This window comes from Oxyura jamaicensis, chromosome 8, assembly GCF_011077185.1.
Source record: "Oxyura jamaicensis isolate SHBP4307 breed ruddy duck chromosome 8, BPBGC_Ojam_1.0, whole genome shotgun sequence".
NCBI classification, from domain to species: Eukaryota; Metazoa; Chordata; class Aves; order Anseriformes; family Anatidae; genus Oxyura; species Oxyura jamaicensis.
In genome coordinates, this window is record NC_048900.1 from 20,036,146 (window position 1) to 20,047,595 (window position 11,450).

The window sequence follows — 11,450 nt, forward strand, 5'->3', positions numbered from 1 at the left end:
ATGATTGCTGCTGGTGTGCATGGAATAGATTTTGCCAGGTGTAAAAGTATGATTACTACTAAATACAAGAATGTCTATTCACTGTCTAAAGGTTGCCATAAGCAGCCTTCTATATACATAAAGCCACATATTGCAATTTAGTGAGCATAACTTAATTTGTATTATATAGTATATGTGTGTGTTTACACAGGTAACATTTATTTCTGTGTATTTATGTGGCTTTATTTATTGGTAATAGTACTACTAGATAAAAGGAGCAGTAGGTTGTGACTTAGCCTCAAAGCAAAGGGTTTATAAAACATACTGGAGCCAACACTGTGCTTAATTCTTGCAGATATAAAACTTCTTTTCAAGGATGGAAATTCAGTTTATTTCCCTGGAGATGCAAGACCAGTTTGAAACAAACTATTTTGCACTCCAGAAACGGTAAAGATGCAAAATATATATAGCTCATATGTAGAAAATTAGAAATGGTAGAAGATTTGAAAACAAGGAAAAAAGTGTGTGCATTCTAGTAGATACAAGAGGTGCCAGAAAAACAGAATTGTTTCTCGGAAAAAGCATCTGTCTCTGTAAAAGCCTAAAATAGCTGAAAAAAAAACAACAGTAAAACTTTCTGAAATCAAGTAGGTAGACTTCATTTCTGAAGAAGAAAAGGAGAGCTTGCCTTTGCCATTAAAGGGAAGCAGAAAAAACAAAAGGCATAGATCGGCACTTTGTTCATTCAATTTAGATTTGCAAGCATAAAAAAGGGAAAATATTTCCTTTAATGTTCATAAACTTCTCATATATTGTGTTTTTCTCAATCCAAAAAATGTCCCTTTATAATAAACTGGGATTATCCATTTACAATCCAGTGCTGAATTTAGGTAATAAAAGAAGAGGAAAGTGATAGGACAAAACTACATCCCACAGCAAGTCATTATAATTTATTGAACTCTATATCCATTTTTGACTCTGATAAATTATCCTGAGAAACTGTTCACTAGAAAGGAAAATCAAATCACTTTTGTTTTTCATTCTTTTAAATTATTCTGAGATTATACATTATTCAGGAAGAACATGAGGATTATTTTAAGTATGTTGTACATGTCTAGACTAAGGAACATTCATTGCATCTAAAATTATGTTTTCTGAGTGTTTTTAAGTGATGGTTTTTGTGCCCCAAAAGTTTCACTAAAGCAGTTGTTTTAATTTAGTTTTGTCAATGGAAGTTCAAAGTTTTGACTTTGCTTAAATTGTAAATTCTAGTTAAATGAAAACATTTCATTGCTATTAATTAATATTTTTCATTAAGTGCAGTTCAAAAACATACTAATGATGTGAGGTAATTCATTTTTTAAGATCTTTGTATTCAGGCTGTATCAATGCATTTGTTGAAGTATGTTAGGAAACACATTTTTAAAACACAATGTGGTTTCCTAGTGTTATAATGCCTTAGAAACTTAATTTTCCATTGAGTCAGATGTGTGCCATCCTGGCTGATTCCATATGATTTTTTCTAAAATCCAGTCACATACCCACTTTGCAGCTTTACATTTCATCAGAAGACTTCTCTGCAAATGCAGAAAAAGAACAAAAACCCACCCTTTTGAGTTACTTATTGCCTTGAAGCTACTTGGTTCATTATATGGATGATAAATTTCATAAAGCAAGGAGGTTGTAAAAACCTTTATGGAAGCATTAATGAGATCTTGGGCTAGTGTATTATTAAAGTTCAGAAATACGCGAAGCAGAAGACAGTTCTTTAACTTGTGTTCATTGCAGTCTCCAACAGTGAATGGGACTAGTATCATCCTAGTTAGGCAGTATGGTGAATTATGGCCAGTTAGACATATCTACTTTCTTAACTGAATGCTTAGCTGGCATTTTATGCAAATTGAAAAGTACGCAAGACATTTTTTGTGTACAATTTTTGTTTCTTGAAATTAATAGTTCACTTTTTTCATTATCTCTCTTTTACTTGGTATATTAGTTACTCTTTTATACTTCCCATCTATGTTTTTATGTGCTTTCTAAATAGAAAGTTGAATTTGGATGAAATTTTCTTGATATTGTACAAAATTGGACAATAGCTGTCAAGCTTCATATTGATTTGTATTTCTATCAGATCACACTATAATAGACAGATTCAGAGAAACTCAGTTGTAAAACAAACCTTAAATAGCTTTTGTGGGATGTTTACAATGTTCGCTATATAAATGGGGGAAAATAAAAGCTTTGTAAAATCCGTGCTCTGTTCACTATATGCTGGTGTTCAAGGATTTCACTTCAAATACTCCTGCGCTCGGTTCCAGAGCTGAAAGCCAATCTCTCTTTCTTTCACCTAGATCAAATCTTCATTCATCACTCTACTGCAATACAGCTACACAGATCTCAATGCATAAGAGGCTTCTGTGGTGACTGAAAAGGAGCCAGTTTTTCTCCTCTGTGAAAAAGAAGGCTAGCTAATTAGTTAAGATGAAAGAAAGGCATGTGTTCTTTCTCCATCTAATGCAAACTTTATAGTTCAATCGTGCATGGAGAGATTTGCATGGAGAGAATTGTAATTCAGAAACAAAAGATTAAGACAAAATGCTTAAGCAATTTTTTTGGAATACCACAAATATCTAGAAAAATGCTTGTTTTTCTGTATTTAATATATTAATATCACATTTCCGAGAACTGCTGTATGCAGAACACACACTGTTCTTAGAGATCCCACTGTATAGCACAGAGAAGACATTTCTGTTTTATTTTACTATACTACATACTATTCTCTGTTATGGAGAAAATATCTCTCTCTAAAATATATAAGTCTTTATAGGCAAAAAAAAAAAAGTTATTCTCGTCACCTGACACCTGTGTTGTAACTATTTAAACATTGCAGAGAATCAGGCATTAAGCATCAACGTAGAATCTGGAAAGACAGCCATCCCAGATTATAATCAAAATTCAGAAAAAGAAGAAATCATTGATTTAGCCTTAAACTTCAGCTATCACTTAATAAACAGAATGCTGGTCCAAGGCTGGAAAATACAAGTTGCTTAGAAAGGACACTAAACAGCACACTAGAGATAACCTGGGGAGAGAGCACAATTAACTAATTATAACTGATGGCTCACTCTCCCTGAAGATGGCACAAGATTCACTCACCAAATGGATCTAGGGATTAATTACAAGTGAGAGAATACGTTTACCCCAGCTGGACATACCGATCTGTTTTCAAGGTTCTAAATACAGAGGACAACTGCTCCCTATCACTTTTTTGAGCCGGCTTATCCAATATTTTTAGGTATCCTTTTTTGTGAGCATCTTTGGGTACATCTATATTAAATGTTTCAGTTCAGATCCAAAGGACCCTTTAGAAGAGCACTTTGGTTCACATGGTGGACCTATCATGAAATGGGTGAGCTGAGTTCATTTTAGGTTAAATTGTACTGGTCTATGTGCTCCAAAAGCATAAGCACTCCAACCACTGATGGGGATTCAAGCTATAGAATATGACTGCAGATGCTCCCTCTAACTCCATTAAAATGCTAACACTTGGGATGTCCTCAGCACTAACAATTTCACTTTCTGATACTATAATGAGGCTGCACCACTTGGTAAGGTAGACAAAAAAATGCATTTAAATACATATAAGTATCCAATGTATTTGCAGTACCAAATATTAGATGAAGTAACACATATAAAATCTTGTCAAATTGAGGCTGCTTTCATACCTATGACAAGGATAATTTTTGGTCGAGGTCTTGCAGGATCAAACACATCATACTCCTCAATTAGCTCAGCAGTTTCAGAAAGGTCAGTGTCACTTTCTATAGAAAACTGATGGATTGGAGGGAGTCGGTCATACCGTCGGTATGGGAAGTTGGAATTGTCAGGCATCACTGTAAAACAGTAAGATAAACTGGGAATTGTGGAAATATATAGAAAGCTGAAAACCTATTATTTACACAGATTTAAATAAATGTAATAAGTAAAAGGCATAAAGACTAGCCTTTCTGTAATAAAAAATATAATATCTCCTAATTTTACGGTGTATTCACTATTACTGTATTAATTATTCCTTGCCTCTATTTAGCTGATTTATTAAATTGGAATCATTAGGAGTCAGTTCTCTTGGGTGTTTCTTTAAATTTATAAGCACTTCAGCTTTGCTGTGAAAATCTGCTCATAGCACCCAGAGTTTGGCAGTAGCCTGTGAGAAGAAAAACCTGGTATTGTGCAGACAGCCTGTACTGTTAAGCAGAACTCCTCTGGTGATACATGTTGTACATAGAGAAAGAGTACTATTCTTGCTAATTAGTTTAATGAACTGCTGGATGGCAAGGAAGAATAACTATGGAAACTGAAAGATAAGCTCATTATTCCTTGTTAACATTACAAATAAAATAATTACAGGTATTGGTATGACATTTGCTTAGGTTTTATGAGAAACACCATTTTCTAAGAATTTATCATTTCCATCGTATTTCATAAGTTAGCATATCGCTTCAATAGAAAAAAAATAACAGCGTAAATCCAAGGAAGTTAGCATGTATACTAACTTCCCACCCATACACACCCATAAGGACCAACCAAAAATATAAGCCAAATGTATTGTCAGCTTTGCCCCTATCTTTACAAATATTTTAAGTAGGATACAAGAAATCTCTCCACTAATGTGTTAAGTATTTACACAGCAAACATCCTTCATCAGGCTGCAAAATGATCACAACTTTCTCTCTTGCACAGAATCCATTATGGGAGGAGAGAAAACCAAATGCAAGAACCCAAGCAAACAGAATACTTAATCCTTCGCCAAAGGAAGAGCAGAATGAGGCTTGATCTGCTATGGAAGTGAGTAAAAAATAGCTCAGTAGAGGATGTAAAATCTTCCATAGTACAGGAAATATAAGTGTGTTTATACTTAATACGTTACCATTTCTGAAAAAAGATCTCCTGGATTGTCCTCCATTGAGTGGAGGCAGAGTCTTCTTTTCTGGGCTGACAAAAGTGTCCCATTTCACTTTTTCTGCCCCTCCAAGCTCTTTCACCTTCTGCAAGCAGCTTTCCAAATATTCAATGGGGTCATCAGGTTTGTAACACATTAATCCATTCAACAGACTCTGCAATGTAAAATCGGATACACACTACAATGATAGATGGCAGGAAAAAGTGAGCACTTCTAATTTTTGACCTTATACAGTGAAATCCTGTGTTCCTTGTATTCTCAGGCTCTCCAATTCAAGTGTGAGAGCAAGGCCTGCAAATATAGCAAGATTTGAGCTTGCTGGTGTCACAAAAATGGTTCAGAACAAGGATGCTTGTGGCTATGTCTTTATACTTGTCTGCTTGCATCAGAATAAAAACTGAAAATAGTATAAAAGTTCCTTACATTTTCTTAGACCTACCACCGGCAAATATATGCACAGCAATACATGAGCTAGATAAGCCCCAAAAGTTGCACACACTGTGTAGCCTACTAAAATACTAAAATGTATCTTTTCCTAAAAGACGGGCAAAGTCACAGGTATTTTATCTGTATTGTTGAGCCAACGCTTTCACAAATAATGAAAAATAGATTCTGAAAATCATGAGAAATGCTCAAATACCATCTTGATGAGCATTAGGGAAAAAAAAAAAAAAAAAAAAAAAAAAAAAAAAAAAAAGCTAAACCTGAAGTTCACAGGCACTTCCAGATTTAGCTGAGCAGAAATTCCTAGCCATTAGAAAATCCCCTTCTCCGGTATTAATTCTACACTCACTCTGCCAATGAGCGTTATGGGATGTGTGGAAGAAGGAATGCCAGGCCCTCCTCTGACGCATGGGAATTGATTTTCCTTGACAAAGTGATACATAGGTCATCGTCTCACCTCTCCACGAGACAACTGCATCCAACCTACTCTTAACAATAAATGTGTCAGGGTGATTTCTGTTCCTTTGTGCTTTCCCTAATTTGTGTGCAAATACACGGAGGGTTGTAGTTTATACTAGTCATAAACATAAAGAGCTCTGATTGAGGATTTGCTCAGTTATTTGTTATTATCTACAGTTTATACAATAATTGTTACTTACACAAATTTGTGTTTATAAAACAGGGTATCATTTATATGCATCTAGGTTCTTATGGTATTACTTAACTAACCACAGCAGCTAGCCAGATATTTTTGCAGATGTGCACCATTTTTTAAAATTGCCAGCACGAGCCTTACGCCTGTAGAGAAAAACAGTTTTATCTGCATCTCTTGCTAAACCATTCACATTTTAGATGTGCTAGTAAAACATTAGCATGGGCTGTGCCCTGTAATTTTCAAACACACATAGAAAAATGTCTTGCTTCAGAACAGACCAGGGAAAATGTGTGTGTGTGTGTGCATTTTATAGAGAGCCAAGGATGGCTGATTCTGAAAAAAAAAAAAAAAAAAAAAAAAATCCCCATCGCACAGGGAAGAAGTAATTACCAGCCATTAGCAGCAGGTAACTTGTAGGAAGCCAAACAAAACCTCACTGAACAGTTGTGGGTTTTGCTTTTTTTTAAGAAAAAAATTCTCCCAGCCCGAGGAAAAGCCCAAGACACCCTGCAAGCTGCCGGCCGCCTGAATTCCTGGGTAGGGCGGCAGCGGGCTGGGGTCCCCCTGCCCTGCGGCCCCCCAAGTTCGCTCCCTCCCAAGGCTGATGGAAAGGGGGAAGCGGCACCCCCCGGGCCGGGACCAGCCCCGGACCGGCTGCCCCGTCCTTCCAGCCTCCTTCAGCCCACTCCCCTAAAGGGGTCCCGGTGCAGAGCATCCCCCCGAGCCGCCCCGATTGCCTCCCCGCTGCCCCGCCTCACCTCGAAGAGCTGCGGGATCTCCCTGCGGGCCAGGTACTCCTTCGCCTCACCGGCGCTCATAGCGGGGGCGCGGGGGGGCAGCGCCGAGCCCCGAGCCCGGCACGGCACAGCCCGGCCCGGCACGGCCCGGCACGGCCCGGCGGTGCAATGCGGGAGCCTCAACGAGGCTCCTGCGGGCGGGCGGGCGAGCTGGGGCTGCGGGGGAGGAGGGAGGCAGGCTGCCCGCCTCCCCGGCCCCGCCGCGCGGAGCGAGCACGGATTTTTTTTCCTTTCCCCCCCGCCCCAAAAATAAGAAGAAGGCGGGGAGGAAGGGCGGGCGCAGGCTGCCGGGGAAAGTTTGGGGGTGCCCGCGGGGAGGAGGCCGAGAGGGGGCCGTGAGGGGCCCCGCCGGGCTGCCAGCCGCTGGGGGTGCCCCCGGTGAGACCCGTGAGGGGATGAGGGGAGCTGGTGGCAGCTCCCCTGGGTAACGCGGTTCCTGGCACCTCAGAGCGGGGTGTTTCATACGCTTTGGGGTGTTGAGAGCCCACGGGCTGCCACCACCCCTGAGTGGTCATAGGGGCACAGGAAGGGACCCGAAGAGGTTTGGGGTCCGACCTCCTGCTCCCAGACCAGGCTGCTCGGGGCTTTGTCCGGTCTCATCCTGCAAACCTCCAATGATGGAGACTGCACAGCCTGTGGGGGCAACCTGTGCCTGGCTGGTCTCGTGGTAAACAAGGCTTTCCTCCCATTCTGCTAGAGCCTATTCTGCCTCAGTTTGTCTCTTGACATTGCACCACTGTGAAGCACCTGGCTCCATTTCATGCTAACCTCACAGGCACTGGGGAGCTGCTGCTCTCCTCTAAGCTGTCCCTAGGCTAAACGAGCCCAGTTCCTTCAGCCTGTCCTCAAGGGCAAGGGCCCCCTTCCATGCCCACCTTTGTGGCTGTCCATAACCTCACTCCAATTTACCAACATCTTTCCTCGTGGGAGCCCCAAACTGGATGCAGGAGCAGATTTTAGGTGTGCTCTGATGAGTGCTATCAAGGGGGTATCTCCTGCAATAGTCTGTGGCATACTGGGAGTCAGAGTAGATAATTTCAGTTGCTTAATTGTTCTACATCAAGTCTGATGTTCTAATTAGATGTTGGGTTTTGTTGTTTGTTTGTTTGACGAAGAGCTTTTCTAACACAGCATCCATGTAGTTTCACTCATGCACACCCTAACAGAAATAGGTTACATAACTGTGAGCTGAGCTTCCTGTAGCTTCGTACTGCCCGTACTTTGGATAGGTCTTCTCAGGACCCTTTCAAGGAGCTTCTTGTCTTGTGTGTGGATTTATTTGTGGGTCAACAGCAATTCGGCATGCTGCTCCCTCTCATCTGCAGCCACTATAGTTGAACTGCCCTCTTCTTGGTCTGCCCTACCTCCAGCCTTTTATGCAGTTTCCTTTCTCCTGGAGGGGCTTCCAGTCCTTGTTCATTCCCCGGCCAATCAACGCTGCCGCAGGGGCAGTTCCACTGTCTTCTTCAGACAAACCAGACTGAGAGGTTTTCCAGGTGCTCGTCACCCACTAGCACCTCTTCGTAGTACCCCGCTGACGGGCGGCTCATGCTCCATTTCAGCTGAACTACCTTAGGAAAGGAGCTTGGATTAGACAGCTTCAGACCCTTCCCAGCTCCATTGTCTGTGAATCCAGGTGTCCACTTAAGAAAGCTGCCATAATGTCCCTGAATTGGAACCTCTCATGTGTTTAAGGATGTGGTATCAACCCTCCTTTCTCTTGGTAAGATTTTAATACATCCAAATGAATATTCACTGAAAAGTATAGTATCGTAATTTTGCTTAAGTGAGTACAAAATAGAGTAGCCTCCAACGTCCTAATAAAAAGAAACTATAAAATTGCATTTAAAAGACCTTAAGTGAAGCTTGATAAGAGGAAGAATGAAATAAATCAAATAGATATTTTCTTAAAACAAGCTCTGTCTTAATATAGGGGTAATGGAAGATGCCATCCTATTTGGGAAGACAGAACTGTGATTTTGGCATTTTGTGGTTTTTAAGTTTATTTTTAGTTTATGCAAAAAAATAGCTATATTTTTATTGTCTCAGACAAATTCCATTAATAGGCTTTCAGAGTATCTATATTTATATATTCAGCATTTATGGGGAAATTAGTATTTTATATATATATTTTTTTTGTATAAAGTCTTGTTTCCTCCTATAAGCTCCCTGTCATTTTGCTCAGTTCAGTCATACTAACAGAAAATAAAAATTCTGACTGTTCTGCCACAAATCTATTATCATTGTGCACATCCAAATTATTGTCCAAAAAAGAGTGATTTTGAGCTAATCTTTTTTGTTGTTGTTGCAAGAAATCAAATTCTATGTTACAGAAATTACCACCTCAGAAAAATATATGGCCATTTAGGAAATCTGTCAGGCTGAATATGTGAAATGTATCTCAGAAGGATATTTTTGTATCTAATAATAAGGTACCTCCTTCTAGAAGTAATTTGTTATGCATTTGCCTGTGGCAAAATCCCCGTATTGAAACAGGGTCACAGGTCAATGCCTCTCAAGGGCTCTGAAGAACATCAGCAGCAAAGAATTAAGAATACATTAATTAAATGGGCACACAAAATGGGGTTATTTATCATTTCAGGTATGTAGGTAGCTTAAAGGCAGCTGTTTGAAGGTTAGCTCTTTGTCATTTAACAGTATCTGATCAAGACTGTGGATGGAGATGAAGTGGTCTTACTGCCTCAGAAAATCATTGAATCATTTAGGATGCAAAAGTTGACAGAAACAGGGACATTAATTTGAACTCAAGAGCAGTGTGCACTCCTGACGGTACAGGCAGCTCTTCATGTTACTGGGGGGATGAGACAGAAGTATTACTGGGTGTACTTCTGCCACTTCCTACCTCTTCTGGAAGGGAAGACGCTGCAGAAGAACATTTTCTATCAAAATGGTAATTCAACATTTCTGGAAATTCACCTTGAAACTTCTTATGGGTCCATTTTTTTCTCCTACTGATATCTAAACAGGTTACTTTAGGTTAAATAGGTTACTTTACAGGTTACTTTTTTACATCACAACTAATTGAAAGGTAGGGAAAATTCTATCTGGCAAAACTTTATCTTTGGATCTAATTTTCACTGAGTCCCAGAACTAGCTTTTTATGTAACTTTAGCAGACACCAAAATGCATGAAACCTGGGAGGGAAGAAAGAAGGTTATGCTGCTTAAAAAATTGAGGATGCATGTTTCAGTCTGCTGAGAAAAAAATATTTAAGAAATGCTATGATCAAGTAACTCCTTAACCTTCTTTGTGATAAGCTAAATACACGTGGCTTTGATTTTCCCATTAAAGTGTAATCATTCTTGTGACCCTTTCTTGTACTCTTTCCAATTTAGCAACAGGCTTCTTCAGCAGAGGCATCAAACAGGACACACTGTTCCAGAAATGGTCACACCAGTGCCACGTACTGACGTGATTCAGCCTGCCTATAACATCATGACAGTTCTCATTCTCTTCACACTGATGGATTGAAATTGTGCATTGTCCTCCGTGTTGCAATGGGTTTCATCCTTAGTTGGTTATCTAGCAGGCTTCTAGCAGTGCTTTCCACTCTGCTATTTTCTCACATTGATTCCTCCACTCTAGAATCAACAACAGCTCTTTATTCTTAGATGTATAACATCATATATTTGCTTGCAGCCAATTTACTAAGAAATCAGATTGCTCAGTACCAATATCCTCTTTGTGAATTACCACTTCCCTAGTCTTCTTTGCTGTCTGTTTCACTGACTCTCTCTCTCTCTCTGTCTCTCTCTTTCGGGTAATCAATAGACCTGGTATACAGCACACGGCCCCAAAACATAGTGCCCATGGGTCCAAACCAGAAACTCATTTAATGTTTCCCATTTATTTTTCAGTTTTGAGAATGGTCAACCAGCATTTCTTAAATATTTCCCAATTATCATGCATATTTTTCTGTCTTTACCTCTGATCTGGCTTATAATAATTAGATAATGTGAGGATATTGTACAGACAAAATGTAGCTTAATAAATTCAAGGTTGCCACCTCAGGAAGTCCTTAAGTCTCAGTAAGATAGAAAGCAGGAGATCCTGTACAAGTTTTCCCTGTTCTTAATTCCTACGACTGCTGGTCTCTATTGGTGAGAAGACAGTGGGCTTATGTAGACCTTCAGTCTGAACCATTTTTGCTTCTGGATGCTTTTTCCTTGTATTTTATGTCACTTAAACTGAATTTCATCACCCCAAATGATACAGAAATTGCTTTTTGGGAAGGTTATTCTATTTTCCTGAGTTACCATTTTTTTGGTAACTGATTAATAAACATTCAAAATCATTTTATACTGAATTTTCTATTGACTGACTTAGAAAGGTTATGGTGCTTTTTATCAAATAAAATTCTAAAGTTCCTTGCCCTTTCTTCCTGAAGAATCCAACCACAGATTTTCAGGTTCTAATCAGATTAATTACCCCCAAACAGATACTGACAATCAATTTCAGTTTGTCTTGTTTACTCTACATGAACTATTAAAACTGAGGTAGCTGTAGGAAAGAAGGAAAGAAGGAAGGAAGGAAGGAAGGAAGAAAAGAAAGAAAGAAAGAAAGAAAGAAAGAAAGAAAGAAAGAAAGAAAGAAA

The 11,450-nt window shown here is 39.4% G+C and overlaps 1 protein-coding gene across 1 annotated transcript in view; it reads right to left on the minus strand.

Annotated features, from left to right (window-relative positions):
- The window catches only part of AK5 (adenylate kinase 5), a 93,749-nt gene extending 86,656 nt beyond the window's left edge, over positions 1-7,093 (minus strand). The window contains exons 1-3 of the mRNA XM_035333313.1: positions 6,797-7,093; positions 4,907-5,093; positions 3,705-3,872 (exon numbers count right to left, since the gene is read on the minus strand). Coding sequence (XP_035189204.1) covers positions 3,705-3,872; positions 4,907-5,093; positions 6,797-6,856 — 415 coding nt within the window. The 5' untranslated portion in view covers positions 6,857-7,093. The remainder of the gene's footprint in view (positions 1-3,704; positions 3,873-4,906; positions 5,094-6,796) is intronic.
- Between the last annotated feature and the right edge of the window lie 4,357 nt (positions 7,094-11,450).